Here is a 21,356-nt window from a genome sequence, read left to right as displayed (position 1 = left end):
ATTAAAAATTCTTACAGGTATACGGATATGCAGTCGAAGATACAGCCATTCCAATTTATTGCACCCTACATTTCTTTCACAGTTTTTCGTCAATTAAAGCTGATTGAAAACAACTTTCTTTAGCCACAATTTTAATTGCGAAATTTCCAAACTCAAAATCTCATTTCCACCATTTCAGCATTTCAGAAACTTATTAACACAACATCACTCACCTCTTCATAATCCAAACGCGCTGTCAGTGTGAAAACGCCCGTTTGGGGATTCAAACTAAATACATCATTGGCCCAATCCGAAATGACAGTGTACGAGACGAGTGCATTATCGCCCAAATCCGGATCGGTGGCGGCAATAATGCCAACCTGATAGCCACGTGGAGCATTCTCGGGTATGTCAAAAGAGTAAACGGGTTCATCGAAAATGGGTGGATTATCATTGGTGTCGGTGACCTGTGGGAAAGAAATGGTAAGAATGTGTTAAAAAGGCATTTGAAGCAAAAATAAATAAAATATTAAACATGAAAATAAGAATAAAAATATAATAAATGAAAAGAAATGAAAAAAAACACATAAATGAATTTAAATAAATTATTCCGAATAAAGTGGCAAGTTGAGCAAAGTAGCAGGGAAAATATGCAGATGCATGCATTATATTCTTGCGTTTATTTGTGTTTGTGCGATGTTTTTTTGTTATTTAGCACACATTTTATAATACGAGGTGCTTTCCAAAGTTAACAAATGAAGGGATCCACAGTCGCCTCCGACCGGCGGATGGTTTTATAAGAGCAGCTTTTTTCATAGCAGAAATACACCAGGAGGTTTCGCCATGGCTTGTCAGGAGATAACTGCAATTGAAAAAAACTTTTCTATGAATTGTTGTTTCATGCCAAAAAGTCCGAACTCGGGCACTACCGAATAAGATTCGTTCACCATCCCATTCAGCTTTAGTGGTAACTATCATGAATCAATTTTAATATAATATTCGTTGCCCAGGTAGATCCATCACAGATGCACTACCAAAAATTCAGTACATTTGGATACGTCAGGTTAGGTTGCCCTGCTCCGAAGAGGAAGGTCTCAATTGGATGGTGAGGCTTAACATCCATCATCACTACGAAAAAAGCACCACCAAAGGAAAGGAGAATGAAGGAAAGGAAATGGAAGAGCTTAATATGATGAAGGAAGCACAGATGTAAGAACATTTGCAAGCTAATGAGAAAGTTTCTAGTTTGAGGCTTCTAATATCCCATCCAAAAAACTACTCAGGCGCATTAAAAGAGTAAAAGCCGAGATGCCTTAATCTTGGCCACGCGAAAACCAGACAGTTAAGGGTGATATGCGTGCACATATAGGACCGTATCAGACGATGCGGTTTGCGTCATCACTGGAAATTTCCCAGTAGATATACTTGTGCAGGAAATGGGACACTTTTCCGATAGACAAGGGGCAAAGCCGGATATTGAAGAAAAAGCTACAGAACCTCTCAATTTGTTAGAAAAATAGCAAAGCAGATGGGACTCGTCTGTTAACGGACGTTGGACCTATAGACTTATTCCCAAAATTAGCCAATGGATGACCAGGAGACACAGATACGTTGACCACTATTTAAGCCAAATATTGAGCGTTCACAGATATTTCTTGGAGTACCTCCTTCGATTCGCTCTGTCCGAGCTGCAACAATGCATTAGAAAGCGCGGAGCACGTGTTCTTCTTCTGCGATCGTTTTACGCCGAAGGCTTGAGTTATGCTTAGATGAACAGGTGAAGAGCCCAGACAGCCTGATCAATAAAACTGTTGGAATGCAGTTAAAAGTTTTACAAAGATGCTGCATCTGCAACGCGCAGAGTGGCAGCGCAAAAGTAAAGACGAAATCAGCTCTCGACAGGAACTGACGAACTGACGAAAAATCATAGATGCTCGAGTCAAGGACTTGCGACGATATAATTTTATCGCAACACCTTCAGATGTTTCTGTTTTACTGCAGAAACAAAAGAAACTATCGATAGCGTATAACCTCCATACTGTCATGTGAGAGAAACGTGGGAGCATAACCCACTCCGTGCCAACTGATGTGACAGCACAGAGACATTAAAAGACGAGCCTATAGCATGAAGCTTGCTACAAATATGGCGGACCCTGACGTGCGTGAATAGTATTGATCCATTTCATGTACGCCGGTCTGGGCCCCTTCCGAAGTAATCTTTAAAGCAGTTCCGGGAGTCTCCCCAGAAGAGGAGGAGGGATTGTTTTAGTGGTTACACCATTAGACGCAGTTGACGACGGTCGCTGTAAATGCGAAGATATTTTGAACAAAAAGCGATATATGCTGAGATGATTCCCCCTCCTTATCCTTGTTACGCCTGTCTTAAAATGGACCCACAAACTTTAATTGAGTCTCAATGCGTGAATCCTCGTCGGCGGGTGTCACCAATACGGCGAGTTGGGATTTTGTTGACCTTAATTGCTCGAGATCTACCGAATTAAGTGCAGACTACAGGCAGTTAAGGTAATCCCAGTTTCCTGCCATTTCAAGTTGGCCTGGTACCTTAGAAAGCTTCATAGTGAAATAATTATTCTGATGTGAAGAGAAAAGAAATCAGCCATTCGGTGTCTACTTTCGAGCGCTGATTTGTGAGTCCTAGACTTGATTGCCTTCTGGCTAACACAATAAATGTGTATTGCCCTAAACTGTTTCTTTCATAGCAGCTATCTTTGCGTTTGAAATATATTATATGTAGGAGCGATCCCGGAGCCCAAAATTAAGGCTAAAGGAAAATTTATCGCTAGGGGCTTCTTAACCAACCTTTTCGTTTAATTTTGAGCCATTCGGAAATTTTCACACTTGGTCGTGTTCCCAAGAGTTTGCAACGCATCCATTCCTCTATGCCTTTCTTGGACTCAACGTGGGTGTTCACACTGGCGAATTGGCGTGGATGAGCTCGAAATTTGGTTCAATAGTGACTGAGTTATTCGGTCCGAGGAGCTGGCAATAACATTTGGTGCTTTCTTTTTGCGGTTTGTCTTCGAGTAGGTAACACCACTCCTCGTGATAGTTAGATACGCAGACTACAGTCAGTTTTGCTCAGTAAATTTAGAAATTTCACCGTGAATAGACTTACGACAATTGTGAAATGTGCATTGTTTTTAGAAAATCTTTAGGTTGTTCGCGATGCTTTCACCGAGCATTAGAATGAGGCTCATTTTGACTGTGAAGTGGAGGAAATCCCGAATCATCATTCGAAACATTACTAAAGAATTATGTATTTTATGCGCTGCCTGGGCCACATTTTTTGAAATATGACAGCATCGCTGGCGGGGCCATGTCGTACAAATGGTCAAAAACGGTCAGAGGAAGGCCTATTAGGCTTTGCAAGGATCGAGTAGGAAAGGGTGTTTTTTGGGGCTTATGAGCGGCAAGAAACGAAAGACGCATTACTGCGCCAATGAAGAAGAAGGGGAAAATGAAGCAGGAGACACAGAAATTTAGCTCTTACTTTTAAAAAGTCTTTTTGACATTGGAACGCACCTTTTATTTTTATTATTATAAGATTTTGCAAATATATTTTGATAATTGTATTTCTTTTTTATGAATTTATTCTCCGACTGCGGTTTGCACTTTACGCAAACGCATTCACAAGCCACAATTTTGTTTTGTTTTTGTTAGCTTGTTTTGAAGTATTTTTCCAATGCATTTAAATGCGTTTAAAAGGTGGAAACAGCTGTCAGTTCTTATTCATATCACGAATGCGCTGGAGACAGCCCGGCAGGAGGCCAACAAGCAACAGACGGACGGGCAAATAAACAGGCTGCGTAGCAGACAAACAGACAGACCAGAGAACAGTCAGTGCGAAAGCTGCATGGGTATTCTTACGTGTGTGTGTGTGTGTATGTGTGTGTGAAGGTACAATTTAAATACATTTGTAGTAGTGTGCGTGTTTGAAGGATAGGCATGTGTATACGCTGCTGTTGAGAGGCGTCTGACATGTATGACGCTTTATTAAAATATACCACGCATATGCATACACATTTAGATACACATACATACATACATATTTTTATTTTCATAATAAACGACACAAGATAATGCGAAATTACACTCCAAAAATTTGTTAAATATGGGGAAAAACAAAAACAATTTTCAGGTGAAGTTTCGTTTTATTCCAAAAAAGACAAAAAAAAAATAAAAGATAAAATGAAAAAATTTGCGAAAAATATCACAGCTCCTTTTGCACTTGCATTTTTCTCTCCGTGTAAATTCACTAAATGGCCTGTAAAGTGTGAACAAAGCAACCTTAATAAGTTTTTTATCACTGCAAATGAGCACTGCTTGAGCCATCGACTGCAGCGGCAGCACAAAAGTGGATATGGCAATGCAAGAAATAACACAAAACTCTTCAACTGCCTTCGCCTTCAACAATAAGCGGCGGCGGCAGCAACAGCAGCGGCATAGCCCCAGCCACTCAATGGCGGCAAATAAATTTTCAATTTTACTTTGGTCCATGCAACTGCATCTTACATATATGCATGCTTATATACATACATACATTCGGGCATAAGTGCTTATGTGGTTATGTATTTGCAAATATTTTCGTGCACCGCCATGGAAGGTGTTCGAATATATTGACATTTTTATGGTTTTATAAGTAAAAATTGTATGCTTCACACTGTCGCAAGGTTTTTCGGTCGGTTCGGATGCATCTCAGCCGGACATAGCAAATTATTAACATACATATGTATATTGTATAATAAATGTAGGAATGCATGCGCTTTTTCTCTGGCTGCCATATGCAGGAGTGAATTGTGAACTCGGTCTGGCGGGAAGACCAATATTCCATTTACGCTGCAGTGAAGAGCTCAAAAACTGCTCACTAAACACTCTTTGTAGCTCACTGACATTGGTGCTCGAAGGAAAAGTAGGACTACCTCGAGAGGGACTAGTATTGAACTAGTTGCAAAATTACCAATTGGAGATGAAATAGTCAATGTAGTTCAAGAACTAGTAGAGGAAGTAGAACTGGAAGAAGTCAGAATAGTTCGAGTGAGACTAGTATTGTACTAGTTGCAAAATGGACAATTAGAGATGTAACATACTATATGATTCATGAACTGGTATTTCATGAAAAAGTGAGACTAGCTCGGGTGGGACTAGTGTTGTACTAGTTGAAAAATTATCAACTTTCTATGTAGTTTATAATCTTTCATTTCATGGAAAAATCAGACTAGTTTCGGACTAGTGCTGCACGAATTGCAAAATTACCAGTTGGATATGCAATAGTTTACTTAGTTTGAGAACTGGTATTTGAATGAGGAAGTCATATTAGTTCGAGTAGGAATAGTGTCGTACTAGTTGGAAAATGCTAATTAGAGCTGTACATTCTCTCATTTGAAGTACTGGAATGTGGTAGAAGAAGTCAAATTAGTTCGAGTGGGACTAGTAATGCACTGGTAGCAAAATGAATAATTATTGGTATTTGATGGAAGAAATTAAAGCATGCTAGTTCGAATTAGATTAGTGTTGTACTAGTTGCCAAATGACCAATTAGAGCTGTACATTCTAAGAAGTTAAAAAAACTGGTATTTGATAGAATAAGTCATACTAGTTTGCCCTAGTTGCAAAATGACCAATTAGAGCTGTAACATTTTAAGTAGTTCAATAAATGATATTTGATGGAGGAGGTCATACTAGTTCGAGTGGGACTAGTATTTTACTATTTGATAAATTATCAATTCGAGTTTTAATATTCTACGTATCTGGTATCTGATGAAAAAAGTCAGACTGGTTCGCGTGGGCCTAGTGTTGTGCTAGTTGCAAACCTACCAGTTAGAGCTGTATATTCAACACAGTTCAAGTGCTGTTATTTGATGAAAAAATTCAGACCAGTTTGAGTGCGATCAGTGTTGTACTAGTTGCAAAATGACCAATTAGAGCTGAAACATTCTAAACTATCATTTGTTGGAAAAAGTTGGACTAGTTCGGATGGGACTAGTCTTGTACTAGTTGAAAATGTCTAAGCAGAAGTGTAAGCAAACAAATTTTCTTCTATTTGTTATGTTTTTATTATTATCGTGTTTAGAATTAATAGTATTTAATAATTTTTAATTGAAATTGCTTGCATTTTGTTTCGAAATAAATAAAATCTTGCAATATTTAATTAAAAAAAAGCTGTCGAAGGTCGCTAATTTAAAAATAAAACAATTTTTATTTCTTAATAAAATAATTTTGAAACGTTCATTTAACATTTTTTGTTAAATTTTACAACTCCTCCAGAAATGGTGACTTTCATCACAAAGTGAACTAACATATTTTGTGAATTGTTATTGTTGTTGTTGTTGAGTATTTCTGTGAGAGTAAACTTATTTAGCGACTAGCGCCGTTTTACTGCCGTATTTTCCCATGTCTTTGTTTTTGTTTGATTTTGTTTGCTTTTTATGCTTGTTTTTTTTTTTTTTTGTTTCAGTCAGACCCATTTCGTGTGATCCAAAGCTTGTTTTTAATCTCTCTGTTTGAAATTTCATTAACTTGCTGTAAGAAAGGCGTACCAAAAAAGCAAGGTCTGGCTCTAGCTAGACCTGGACATAGTAGTGAAAAAGACTTTTTTTTACCCCTTCCGTCTGACAGCTACTGCTGATGGGATTGATAGGAAGGTTAAGTCTGGCTGCATGATCCCCTTCCTTCCAATGACCTGTAAGGGTTGCAGTGATACGTGAGATACTTGGGCGAGAGCATCTGCTGAATTATGTAGTTCATTAACTACTTGCAAAGTGTAAGACTAATGTGTGGGCACACTAGTCCATTAACTGGTACAATGTTGTTGCAAAGCAGTTCGTAAAATGGTTAGATACCTATGCAGAGGTTAAGAATTCACATTTCGTAGGACTTCGTCCTTGTCAAAATACGCATGCGTTGCTCGAATTGAAAAAAGATGGAAGACAATTTTTCAGCTTCAAAGCGAACTGGTGGTACGGCAATCCAAAACCTACTAGTTTTACTACAGGGTACAAAATTACATACTCATATACGTACAAGCTCAATCAGTTCGAAGGAAAAATATAAATAAATAAACAACAAGAAAAAAGGAGCAAATAGCAACAGCCTACAAATGAAGTGTCTCCATAATGCATGCAATGACTTTTACTGTGTCACAGCGCATCACTTAAGGGAAAGAATAATCTCGCTTTTTAAGTGGTGTAGAGACCTTGAAAATTAAAAGCAAAAAATGATTGTTTTTACTTTGTAGCAGACGGCAATAACAACGCGAACAACAATGATATTACGCTACACTGAGCTGCTGTTAAACTCACCGCTGTGCCAACTCAGTCAGTGAGGTTGTTGTCTTGTCGATTGGCAAATCAGTTAGCCTTATGTATGGTATACATATATTGGTATTTGTGTGTGTGCTTTTAGTTGCTACTAGCCAACCTGAGGTGTTTAGCTCAGCCATATTGCAAAGTGATTGCAAGCATACCACTGCGACATATGCACGATTTACAATCCACATGCCCATGTTGGTCGTACTCGGACGAAATGTCCTAACCCGGCAGCAGGCGAGTGAGTGCTGCAACAAAGTGCTGTTGTATAGTGTACGGACTTGTGAAAATTAAAAAGGCATACGATTCTCTTAAAAAGGTGCGAATATTTGGAATTCTTCGGCAAGTTTTCGGGTTCAGGTGAGCACTCAAATAGTTACGAATTGGCTGGTCACAAGTGATAACTACAAGAAATGGCGTGAAGCAAGAGGAAAGAAGGACTTTTGAGGAAGCAGAAAGCGACTTAGAAAATATTTTTACTAAGAGAGTTTATTTAATTAGAAACTATGATATTTTATTTCACTTAAAAAATTTTTTTTTTAACAATTGAGCTACATATATAAAGTAGAGACATACCCTATGATCTGAAAGTATCGGGAATGTTTAAATAAAACAAAACAGAGTTAAATTTCTAGCAAATTTATTTTATCTCCTTCAAAATATGACTTGTCTGAGGCGACATACATGTGCCAACGCTTAAGGCAGTCCTCCATGCAGCCCTGGTAGGCCGACGAAGGGATGGCCTGCAACTCCTTCGTCGGGTTCTCTTTGATCTTCTCTATCGACTGAAATCTCCTTCCACGAAGTGGTAACTTCATCTTGGGAAACAAAAAGAAGTCACACGGGGCCATATCAGGTGAATACGGTGCTTGCACGATGGTATTTACTTGGTGTTTGGTCAAATAATCCAGCACAATTTGGGCTCGTTGGTGCGATGGCGCGTTATCATCATACAAATTCCAAGAATTGTTTGCTTACATTTCCGGCCGGACAGACAGACACTAATGACCCGATAGCGCTAAAAAGTGACAGAGGTGTGTTCCTACAGTCCTACCAACATAAGAAAAAAATATGGACCGGTTCCCACGTGCGCGATTTGTTTAAATTAATACAAAGCCCTTTCTTTCTCTGTTTTTCGCCTTGATTTTTCCTTCCTATATTTTTACTAAGCAATTTCGGCTTTCCTATTTACTATGCATGCGGTCGCCGTAGCCGAATGGGTTGGTGCGTGACTACCATTCAGAATTCAGAGAATATAGGTTCAAATCTCGGCGAAACACCAAAATAAAGGAAACGTTGTTTCTAGTAGCGGCCGCCCCTCGGCAGGCATTGGCACACCTGCGAGTGCATTTCTGCCATGAAAAAGCTCCTCATAAAAAAGATCTGCTGTTCGGAACCGGCTGAAACCATAGGCCCCTCCATTTGTGGAACAACACCAAGACGCGCGCCGGAAATAGGAGGAGAAGCTCGGCCAAACACCCAAAAAAGAGTGTACGCGTAAATTATAAAAAAATGAAATTTCGACACATGCATTTGGCAACTCTATGGACACATCTATTGCAAGAAAACATGGCTTACAAAAAACTTATTACACATTGTTAAGTATAATCAGCAATCAACTGATAAACAGTAACCTCGCCGTTGAACATCCTGTGAAACGATCCACAACAAAGCAACAGGGATTTATGGCATTCTTGTTGAATTCTTCACGGCACACCCCGATCTCGCTGCAGAACTGATACACCCTCTCGTCAGCAAAGCCTAGTATAGCAAAAGTTTTGCGACTGAATAGGCTAATGGTATTAGTAACCAAATCTCCAAAAAGGTGACCTGAGAGATTTTAATAATTGACGAGGTATTTGCGTGCTGCCTGCAGTATCTACGTACGATGATTCTGGATCGGCTAAGGCCCAGGCTGCGCCAAAGCTAGTTTTCGTGCAGGATCCTCTTGGATTGACCATATAAACGATGTTGGAATTATCATCGAACAATCTCAGAGTTCAGAGCTGACCTTAATTTGTTGTTCATCGATTTTGAAAAACTTTGGACAGCGTGCATAGAGAGTTCCTGTGGGTTGTCTTGTACCGGCATTTGAATAATTAAAACAGCTTATGATGCCACTAGATGACGTGTGCTGCACAAAGGTTAGCTTTCAGCAGCCATTCGAAGTTCAAAGCGGAGTTCGCCAGATATGTATTCTATCGCCTGTGTAATTCCTCTTCCAGCCTTAAGTCACAACTGCGGTCTTAAACGATGACTAGCACGCAATAGCACTTCGACTATGCTGACGACATGTGCCTCCTAGCACACCGAACTAAAGAAAATGAGATAGAAAAGCTAGGTTTGCTTTGAAATCAATTTTTACAAGCCGAAGGTGATGAGTCTGGCAAGTAAGATGGGTGGGTATGTGGAGATTGAAGGTAACGCTATCGAAAGAGTGGAGGACTTTACTTACCTTGGCAGCAAAGTTGCCCCGGACGGTGGCAGGGGTGTAGACATACGTTCCCGAATCGAAAAAGCCAGGGCCACTCGGGGTGTTGTACTCTGTATGCCGAAACATCAATCTGAGTTCCAGTTCAAAGGTTAGACTCTTCAAGTCGAATGTTCTGTCGGTACTGCTGTATGGCAACTCTACCTGGAAAATCACAGCCGCTATAACCAATCGTTGACAAATTTTTTTCAACCGTTGTCCGGTGATTATATTTCGAATTTTCCGGTAAAAAATAAGGCAAACAAGGAATTGCTCAAAATGTTTTATTTTTTGAGCCACTAGGCATTTGGATTAAAATATAGAAATGGAAGTGAAGTGGTCACACTTTACGCAAAGAAGACGGTAACATAGCGAAGAAGGCAATGTAATGGAAGCCGCTCACAGCGAGAGGAAGAGCGCCTGGTAGGCCAAGGCAAACCTGGATCGCGAGGCGGCTCAACTTAGCCCATGACGAGGCCCATATGCTACCTGTGAAGGAGCATAATAAACTGCTCAGCAAGCATTTCCTGCTGCGATGCTATCACAGGTCTCATCCATGCAGATATCTGCCTGAGCCTGAGCCACCTCCCAGGCATGTCAGGAGGCACCTCCGTAATTACGAGATCCAGGACAAAACAGACCGACAATTACTGGTTCGGACAGTGTACAGACAGACAATTAACAACATTCATCGGGAGACTCTTACCACTTTCTTAAGCTCCCGACCCCCGAATGCCGTCATCGAAGTCCAACCACCACCCATTGCACACGATAAGCTCCAACTTCCCCGAGAGTCCCGCGTAACCTTGGCACAATTACGTTCTGGATATTGTAACAGGTTAAATTCGTACCCCTCCAGAATCGACCCCGACATACTAAACGTATGGCCGACATGCGAAGGCACTCCGCACGACACTAACCACCTTTTCACATGCCCCATCAAACCCACTCACCGGACCCCTCTCTCCCTCTGGACCCAACGTGTCAAACCATCAAGTTTTCTGGGTCTACCGTTAGATGAGTTAGACGAAGATGACCGGTGATATTGACATGGCAAAGTTACTGCAACAACTCGGGTTAAGCTGGAAGCAAGTGAAGACGTTATACAGTAATCGGAAGAGATGGCTCGTAGGTGTGTTGATGCTCTATGCTCTGCTAGAGATTCAAGGAAACAATGGTGATGATGATGAATGTATTAAAAATAGAGAAACATTAGGAAATACGCTTAAAGATCCGACTACTTTGTCGACTATATATTTGCTACGGAAATATGTTGAATAGAGAGGATATGGCTAGTGATAGATACAGCTCGTTTGGTGAAGAAGTGTTATAATATAAAAACAATTTCAGAAGAGAGACAGAAATATCCACTAGCTCTTTTTTTCTTTGTGTAGGAAGAAAACACAGATGAACAAAATATAAAACACGACTTCGAAAAACTGCCTTAAATTGGTTTCATCAAACCTTCCACTTTCTAAAAGCTCATTATTATGTTCAGCGGTGCCATCCTCAGCACACCATTGAATTACATTTGGCAACTCCAAGGCATTCATAGGTCTATGAGAGTACAGTTTGACAAAACGAATTACCCAAACTAGCCGGAGATTTTTCTTCCACATCTCCCTCATATGTCTTCCAAAAAAGTATCTTAAAATTTCCAGTTATTTCATGCTAAAACAAAACCATGACATGTATGCATGTATGTGTAAGTATATGTGCATATTTTGTTAATAAAATGTGCCTTAGGTTGTATGCATAAGTCAGCCTCTGAGCTGGTATGTCGAAATATTCCTGTATGCATGTTGCCATGATCTTTGTGCCGGAGTGTCGGGTAGGTGTAACATGAAGACGATATCCCAAAGTGGACATGTTATAAACACTTCACTAGGCATCACTTCAACTTCACAACAACAACAGCAAGAAATACAAACTGCATGCATCAACGGTGGCTACCAATACTGAAAACAGAAAGGCTGAAAAGGATTTCGTTTGCGATGAAGTTGTGTCATGCAACGAAAACAACAAGGACAACAACAAAGCGTGAAAGAAGTTGAAAAATTATGAGAAAAAGGTAGCAGTCTAAACAATTTGCCAATGTAAGGCAAACATAAAAAATCGCTTAAGTAGACGAAACGCAGCATTGAGCTGTTGAGGGAAAGAGGTAGTCAAACGGCTGTAACAGGGGAAAGGCCAAAGTGATGGAGGCGGCAAGGTGAGCGCAATTCAAAACTTTGTTTGGCGCATTGGCGCATCACAATGTAGACGCCAATAAACAAAAATAGCAACAACAAAAGCAAATGAGCGACTACACAGGCTGTATATGTATGTGTGGGTATGCAAGTTTGCGCATTAGGGTGTGCGGATATGTTAATTTAGAATCTTATGCAAAATTTTCGAAGCTTGCGTTCGCGTAGCGTGTCACCTTCAAAGTTGAAAAATTGCAAAAATATTTTTTATGGACCATAAAAAGGCTTCATAAGAAATGAAAAATTACAAAAAAAAAAAAAATGTTTTGTTCTTATTATTTTTTTTATAACAAATAAAACAATATAACGATTTTATAACAAATTTGCCCATTAGGTAAAGTCTTTTAAGGTCACACCCTCAAGAGCTACATGAGCGATCGTGAGTTTCTGTATGACACACCAGATGGTCAGAAAACTAAAGCGGTAACGGCTGGGCAGCCCAAGGAACTATTCTCAGCTCCGATCTCTGGCATCTGAGCTACGACGAGATGTTTACCATAGACACATAGTCAGAAGACACATATCGCGTGGGATACTTGGACGATCGCTATGATTGCTATGATATATCACCAGGAGGAAGCTGAACCAAGTCACGTGAAGGACCCAATTTTGGCTTGAGGACTATGGCGAGGAGCTCCCCAAACATAAGACCGAAGTCATCCAGATGACACGAGGTCACATGCCATTCGAGGTCAGCACGCAACTAGGCGACACATCGTTAGTGATTTAAAAAGTGCTCACATACCTCGGAATTCAGCTCGATTGTAGGCTTACGTTCTTAGCCCCAGATACGATACGCGGCTACTAAAACAGCGAAGCTCACGTGAATGCTAAGCAGCCTCATGGCGAACATCGGTGGATCAACCCAGAGTAAAAGAAGACTGATCAATCCCAAACGCAAGACTCCTGTACGGCAGCGAAATGTGGGGAAACGAAGCGCAAATCACTGGAGGCTGTAAAATGAACACCAGCACTCAGAGTTACTTCAGCCTACCACATTGTCTCAGCCACAGCAGTTTTTGTGATCAGCGGGGAGATACTTATCGCCCTAATGGCCCGAAAACGAGTGGATGCGTGGGATTATGGAAAAAAATACGCCACCACTAACGCCGCGGAAAGGAGATGCCAAATCATGCAGCGGTGGCACAGCCGATGAGACACTGAATCGAGTGGCAGATGGACGGCGTGGCTGATTCCTACAATAGGCAAATGAGTTCGAAGGAACTTCGAGGAAGTGAATTACTTCTTAACTCAGTTTCTCTCCGTCCACGGATACTTCCGGAGATACCTATCCCGCATGGGTAAGGGAAGCGACCACAGGTGCATATTCTGCGAAGCACCGAGTTATGACGCCGAAGCAACGTTCTTTAGTAACGGCAGATGACCCGTGGAAAGAGATGCTCAAAGCGACCAAATTGGCGACAACGCGCAGATCAATGTGATCGGCAAGATACTTGGAGGCGAGGAAAACTGGAATGCGGTTAAAAGATACGTCGAAGGCGTTTTATGGAGAAAAAAGATAGATCTCGACGTGGCACACCAAAGCGAAGCCTCACAGAGGGAGACATATGAAGACGAGCATATAGCATGAAGCTGGCCACAAGAATGGTTGATCCAGATGTAGACGTCCATTTTATGGAAAGTAGTCCCGGAAGTAATGCAGAAATTAGTACCGGGAAGGGAGTTTCCCCAGAAAAGGAGGAGGGGCTGGTTTAGTGGCCACACCGCCCGACGCAGTTGGTGACACGTGCTGTATGTTCGAAGGCATTTTGAACACTACCTCACCCTCCAAAAAAAAACAAAGAAAAAGAAAAAGGCGACACCCAAAAGTCCTGAAAGGTTGGACCACCCTAATGCTTACAGCGCTGACTTTCAAAAAATTATCGCTGAATAGTAAAGACTTTCGTTTTTAATTTTTTTCAACAGACGTTGGCGGCTCTAAATTTTTTTCCCTGAAACTTTTAGTTTCATAGAAAGCACGCCGGAAACTTCATGAGCAACTTCATGAACTTTCCGGTATTGCCAAATATTAACAGATTTCAAAAACAAAAAAAAAAAACAATTAAATGTTTCTTTTCTTTTTATTATCAAACAATTATGGCGTGATGCCTCAACAACTTTTCGGTACTTCGATTTTTTGCAGACAACCCTAATTTCCATGCTTGCCCTTAGAATGACAAAATTTAAGGCAACAACAAATGAGAAGCATTAATACAACTGACATCAATTTCTCGGAAGCGCCGAGATCGTTTATATAATATATTATAAAATGTTGTTGTTGTTGTTGCCTTTGTTGGTTTCTCAGGTTTGTTACGGCTAGCGCTATGGCCTTATTGACAGTTTGTTGCTGCAATTTGCTTTAGTTCAGTTTTGGTTATAGCGCTTGTTGTTGCCGGTATTTTGTAATCCATATTCTGATTTTATCCAATCCAAAGCACCTTTTTTGCCTTTTTTACTTCGGTCGAAAAAAGCTCAAGTTCTGCCAGCACAACAACAACAAAACTAAAGGTTATGGCATGCCACAGCCATTACCGCTTTACCGCCCTCAATGCCTCCCCGTTACTACACTCATGCAGCGCAGTGTACGAAGTTTGCCGCCAAGAGGCAAGTATCAGATCCTTGCTCTTCGCAATTTTTACGCCTTTTTATTATTTCTGCTCCACAAATCTCAACTTCTCTTATTTATTTTGTTTTTGTAAACATTTCGTTACCCAACCACAAACGAACTGTAGGTGTGATCCCATATATATATGTATTTGTATGCATGTTTATATGTCCATACTTTACTTGGTGTATAACCGCGTGCATGTATGTGTGTGTGTATGTGTAAGAGCTGATGCATTGGTGTTAAGTAAAAGGGAAGCGCATTGAAGTAATCATTGAGGCGTTTTTATTTAACACGTCGCGAGGCATCAAATTACCCCCTCAAAGAAAAGTGAAATACAAAATGCAAAAATAAAAAAATAAAAAATAAAAATTGACGTTATAAACCGAAAAAAAAACTTCAGCAAAATGATAAAGGAAGTTAAAAAGGCGTAAAAAACAGTTTACGCAGCCAAGAAGTTGAGGTGTAACAAATATCAAACACGAAGATCTCGTCAATGCACTGGCAGAAATGATTGAGTGAAGCTCGGTTTGAGGCAAGGAATGCTTCAAATTGGCAAATATACTTGAAGAGCCATTACATGAAACCCGCAAGGCAGCAGACGTAGAGAAAGATCAGCTCACACCTGAAGAAGGCAAGAAATGGAGAATCTCAGAGTTGCAACGACATCAAAACTCATGCAAACGATAGAACAGCTTGGAAAAAACTGGCTACGGCTCTTTGTTTATTAAGGGAACGATAGAACTCAAAAAGCAGAACGAAATATATCTTGAAGTTACAAGAAAAAAAAAACGGTTATTTTCTTCTGACACAGACTGTATAGAAAATATACTTTTTCTTACAATCTTGAAGAACACCCAAGATATATTTTTGTAATAATTGTTAGCATAAATCACAATAGGTCCCTTATGGAGAGCGGCAACCATCGTAACCTAGTATAAATTTTTACCTACCAGTACTCGAACTCCATTCAATGTCGAAATGGAGTTGTGATTACTTTGAGCTAGTTCAAGTTCTTCCCTATGCTTGAGCGAAGCACCCCAGTAGGGTTGTGAAAATTTGGTTTCTAAGAGTAAGGAAAGTGTGAAGGGCTAACTACTGCACTCAAACTGGTAGTACAGCCAACTGTATGGATGGTTCCAAGCTTGGAGGCATAGGCAGAACAGGTGTCTTCTCTAAATGGAACTGCTAGTTCTTTAAACTCGTTAATTTAGGCCCTGTAACATTATGTTTTGTTCATTCCACAGTGCCAGTTCTGCTTACCAAAAGTGGCCCACTGGGCACATTATTTCATAACTTCAACCTTCGTATCAGGAAAGGTGAAGTTCTTACCCATTTAAAATTTGAGAACAGGTTAAAATCTTTTCGACCCTAAGGCCTCTAATCATTCGCTTTACCAGAAAAGATTATTTTACATAAATTCGTTAAAGTACTACCCTACCGGCTTCTTTTCGAGTAGTTCAAATCACTGTTCTCTAATCTTTATTTCTGAAAGCCTAAATGGATGACTCCAAGCTTGATGGCAGGTGAAGTAGAGGCACTTGCGCACGAAGCTAGAGCTCTGGGATAAAGATAGAGCTCTGGGATATATTACTTTTAGTTGTAAGCTTTTGAGGATTTATCAAAAATGTCTCCAGGAGATGGTGAAGAAAAATATACTTCTTCTCACTGCGACGCTGCATAGTGGGTAACCTTGCAAGGCAAAGTACGACCAAACCGATTTTTTTCCTGGAGAAGAAAGTATTGATGTATGTTACCGTAGATCACTTGGAAATCGCTACTTAATAAAGGGCTTTTCAATAACAGGTGTTTCAGGTGAATGGATTGCGCTACCGAGAGATGATTAACAATTTTTATGACCGGAATTAGATGGTATTGATCTGGACAACGCTTATTTTCAACAAAACGGCGCTGCGTGCCACACAAACCAACCAAACCATTGATCTTTTACGGGAAAAGTTTCCGGACCGTGTGATCTCTCGAAGAGATAATTACAATGGGCCACCGAGATCTTGTGATTTAATACTTTGTGACTTTTTTCTTTGGGGCCACGTGAAAGAGAAGATCCACGTCAACAGCCCTGGGTCGATTGAAGACCTCAAAGATGGAATTCGGTTATGGAAGATTTCATGAAAATAATATTGTCCTGTAAACTTGTCGTGGTGGTCATTTGCCTTATGTTATTTGCCACTATTAACGGCATACCTTCCTCTTCATCACGAAATAAACATCCGATCATTTACATTAAAAAAAACATTTTTCTTTGAATATCAAAATAACACCTCTTATTAAAAAACCCATACTTTTCTATTAGTCTCTTTGGCGAAAGATGGGAATACAACTTGCTTGTCGTATTTCAAAGCAGATGATGTGTGTATATACTTTCTGAAAAAGAGAAGACATATTTATTGGCATCGCAGTGCTAGCAGGCCACTGCTTAATAAGCAATCAAGCAGAATGGTTGAGCGTGCATTTCCGAGCATGCTGGAGAAGCTGCAAAAACGAAGAGGAGGAAGAATTGATTTCTCACCTCCTTTGTCACAGCTTACCACTATGAAGAAAAACTTTCAATATTTAGTGGCACAAATTTTTAGTCACTTTAAGTCAGATGAGAGATATTGACACTGATGAAATTTATTAGGGTTACAGGATGGTTCAAGTGGCAGTAATTGACCAAACTATGGTATGACAAGTATGAAAAAGGGATTCCCATCATGGGCCTAAGTTCATTATCGATCTATTTAGCGTCTGTTACTCAAATTAGCCTAACCAAACTAAAGTATTCAGTGCCATCGTGGGCTTCAATGTCCACCTATCTCATTCCCAATACAGCCGGTGTTACTCGAATTTATACCCAGCCTAGGACTGTCACTAAACTTTTATGGTGCAAGAAGGCGTATTGAATTTTCTATTTTTTACCTCAACTTTTTAATGCTGTACCGCTTCATCCAACACACGATTGTCCCAGAAGTTTAAAAGATTAGTTGAAAACGTTTGAAAACAAATCCGTCCCAAACCCTCATATCAAATTTAGAAGGAGTTTAATTCTCTTTGCTCTTTTTTTCATGCAAATCGCGTCATCTGGAGTACCACGAGGTAGTATTTTGGGTCCATTCCTATTTGTCTTGTTTATGAATAGCATAAAAAGCTGTTTTTGAAATGCCAAGATTTTACTTTATGCTGACGACCCCCTAATTAATTCTATTGTAAGAAACTCATCATTAGCTTGATTAAGTTGTTTCTTGCTGTACTGATAATCAACTACGAGTATAGTATTTTTAACTATTTCGAAATGCTGCCACATTACATTCGCCAAGTGGGTTTTTCCATCTTATTTTATTTTTAATTCTTGTCTGAGATCGGTAAGCGAAATATTGGGCTTCGCAGCAATTTTTGAAAAAGGGACGCTCGCGGAAAAGGTGGCTAGAAGATGTGGAAGCTAATCTTATGAAAATGCGCGTGCAATGGTGGAGAGAAGTGGCTGTAAATTGAGATCGATGGCAAGAAGCTGTGAAGGAAGCAATGATATACCAAGAACTGTGACGCTAAGAAGAAGTAGAAGTAATTTTTGATGCAAAGTTCACTTTTACTAGTCATATAATTTCGAAATCGTATACCATTTGTTATCTTATGGCGTTTGTAAGTTGGAACAGTGCAGAATCAACAAGTCCTTATTCCTCTTAAATTGTTCCACACATCATTTTGTTCGTCCTAAAGTGGAATATGCATCCTTCATCTGGAGACCTTATCATGCTTGCCACATAACTCGAATTGAACGTATCCAAGAAGTTTTCATTGGCTTTGCTCTGCGTTCTCTTCGTTTTCATGATGCCTTGCCTTCATACTATTCTACTTATAGATGTCTGCTTTTCAACTTGAAATCTAAGAATCTATGTATGTACGAGTATGTACTTGGAATGCCCATTTTTTTGATTTTTACAATTCCGAAATTTTTGAGAAGTCGTTATTACAAACCCATAATTCCAATTTCCATTCATAATTTTCTCGATTTTTACGCTTCTGCGATTTTCAGAATACCGTTATTACAAGCCCGAAATTCCGGGACTCGTTTCGCGATTTAGATATTTATCATTTCTTCGAGTTTAACGATTCCGGGATTTTTGGGATGTCGTTAGTATAATCCCGAAATTTCAGGACTTTTTCGGGGATTTAGATATTCGTAATTTTTTCGATTTTTCTAATTTCGGAATTTTTGGGATGTTGTAATTACAATCCCGCAATTTCGGGACATATGCCGGCATTTATATATTCATCAATATGCAGCAACTTAGCTCGAACATACATTGCGAACGTACAAGCGAGGGTACGATCTTTTTTAAGTTCCGATAGCCCTGAGACTATTTTTTAGCAATTAGTGATGTTAATCAAGGGAACCGGTGTTTTTTACTTTATTTCATTTGACCGATATTTTCGGTGCTTAAAAAATACCGATTTTCTAGATTAACTTTACTAATTGCTAACTTTTGGGGCTGCAGTCAAATAATCCCGAAAATTTCGGAACCTAAAAAATGCTGCTGCCCTTGGTTAACATCACTAATTTCGGACGAATAGTCCCGAGATTTTTGGGATTGCTGTCAAATAATCCCGAAAATTTCGGGACTTAAAAATACTTGTGGCTTTGATTAACATTACTAATTTCGGAAATTTTCGTGACTTAAAAAATACCGGTATCCCCTTATTAATATCCCCGTATATTCGAAAGTTTTTTAAGTTCTGAAAATTTGGGGATTGCTACCACATAATCCCGATATTTTCGGCACCTACAAAATACCGCCATCACCTCATTAATATCCCTAGGATATTCGTTAATTTTTTTAAATTCTACAAATTCCGGGCTGCTGCTACATAATCCCGAAATTTTTGTGACTTAAAAAATACCGCTATTCCCTGATTAACATCTCTGAAATGCACATACATACATACATTTAAATGCTCAAATTTCTAATTTAATTCTAATTCTTGCATCTTCTCTCTCTTTTTCTCATCTCTCCTTTCACTTACCAAAATTTCCGCTGTCGTATCCGTGCTTTGCACTCCATCAGCTACACGCAACTGCAGCACATATTTATCCTTCAACTCACGATCGAGTGCATCTTTCAAACGCAGCCGACCCGTCTCAGGTTCCAGCAGAAACTTATCATCACCACCGCCAATCAAGCTGAAAGTGAGCGAGCCCAGAGTGTCGGGATCGGTGGCGCGTATCGTGGCCACTTGATGGCCAGCGCCTAAATCTTCGCTCACATTGAAGGCGAGCGGGGTGTCGCGAAACACCGGCGGACTATCGTTTTTGTCCAGCACTTTGACGGTGACCTGCAAGTAAATGAACACAAAAAAACGATGATTGAAATTAAATTGCGAAAGTTTTGCTGCTTTTAATGAAAATTCTTTAATGTTATCTCAATAGACGGGAATGGATATGTAAAATTACGCTTAGGCATTGCAAATGAAATACAGTTAGCTGTGTGGATGTGTGTATATATGTAGGTGCTTGAGGTAAGTGGTGCTAGAAACGAGGAATTATATATTTAATGTATTTCGCATAAGTGTATGTGTGTGTGTGTGTGAGCGCCTTCGAAGTGGCCACTGCCATAATGACAATTCAATAAAATAATTAATTGTAATCATAACCATATATTGCATGTTCGACTAACGCATTTTATCTCAACAACAAAAACAACTACAACAACAACTGCAGCTACGATAACATTACTTTACAAGCGCTCCGAACAACAGGCAACAAAACAGCAGTAACCTCCAGTTGCCCCAACAAGCAAATAACACGCGTGCACATACAGCCGAACAAACAACTACGCAAGCGCACATAAATGATGCAAAAAGCTGGCAGTGTGTGTGTGTGTGTGTGAGCGAGAGCGAAAGAGATTCCAACTGGCTGTTGCTGTTGCTGCTGTGCTGAGTGTAGAGTTGGTCGTTTGCTTGTTGGTACAACTGGAGTCAGCGCTGCACTGCCTGCTATACAGCAGACAGAGTTGTTAGTTGCTACAACAATAACAAGTTGCAGGGAACATAGCATAGCACAGCAAGTAGTAGCAGAGTGCAACAACGCCAACACTAACGCCATTTACCAAGTGGCAGCTACATTTTTAATTCAATTAAAGGCTGCTACAAAAAGGTGAGTTGCTGCTATCAGCCAGAAAATCACAGCCAATGCAATTGTAGTTAAAAATCCCAGCAACACATACACACACACGTATACACCTACACATGCATACATGCAGCTATCAATGTATGGCAAGCCGCTGCATGCGCCTAGGAGTACTAAGCCGAATGGGTGTGCTCATGTGCAACATGGCAGACGCGTTAAGCACGCGCAGCAGCAGCAGCAGTGAATCGAAACAAAGGAAGAAGAAAATCAATGGAAGAGTAACGCAGGCAAGTACATACATATATGCCGCGCAGAGGCATGCAGCTTGCGTACTTTAGCGCTGACTGGGCAACCCTACAGGCAGGCCAGCTAACCAGTCAGCCCGTCAAGTCATGCGACTGACACTGGCTGCCAACTGCAAACCCCGACTGGCGGCTGCCCTCGACTACTCGCCTATTTGTGGACTACAATGTAATAGCAGCACAAACCACAACAACAACTCGCCCTGTACTGTATGCCGCACGCAGCACGCAGTGGCATCGAGCTAGCATAGCACAAGCGACGCAAAAGTTTCACTCTGTGTTGAAAATTGTTATTGAAGTAATCA

General features: G+C 40.2%; 1 protein-coding gene across 1 annotated transcript in view; it reads right to left on the bottom strand.

Annotated features, from left to right (window-relative positions):
• LOC128864784 (cadherin-related tumor suppressor-like) overlaps positions 1 to 20,725 on the bottom strand; it is a 136,035-nt gene extending 115,310 nt beyond the window's left edge. Inside the window, exons 1-3 of the mRNA XM_054104542.1 lie at positions 20,534 to 20,725; positions 19,648 to 19,956; positions 213 to 446 (exon numbers count right to left, since the gene is read on the bottom strand). Of these exons, the coding sequence (XP_053960517.1) occupies positions 213 to 446; positions 19,648 to 19,956; positions 20,534 to 20,725 (735 nt within the window). The remainder of the gene's footprint in view (positions 1 to 212; positions 447 to 19,647; positions 19,957 to 20,533) is intronic.
• Between the last annotated feature and the right edge of the window lie 631 nt (positions 20,726 to 21,356).

This window comes from Anastrepha ludens, chromosome 5, assembly GCF_028408465.1.
Source record: "Anastrepha ludens isolate Willacy chromosome 5, idAnaLude1.1, whole genome shotgun sequence".
In the NCBI taxonomy this organism is placed as follows: Eukaryota; Metazoa; Arthropoda; class Insecta; order Diptera; family Tephritidae; genus Anastrepha; species Anastrepha ludens.
This window is presented reverse-complemented; position numbering and strand designations above follow the sequence as displayed.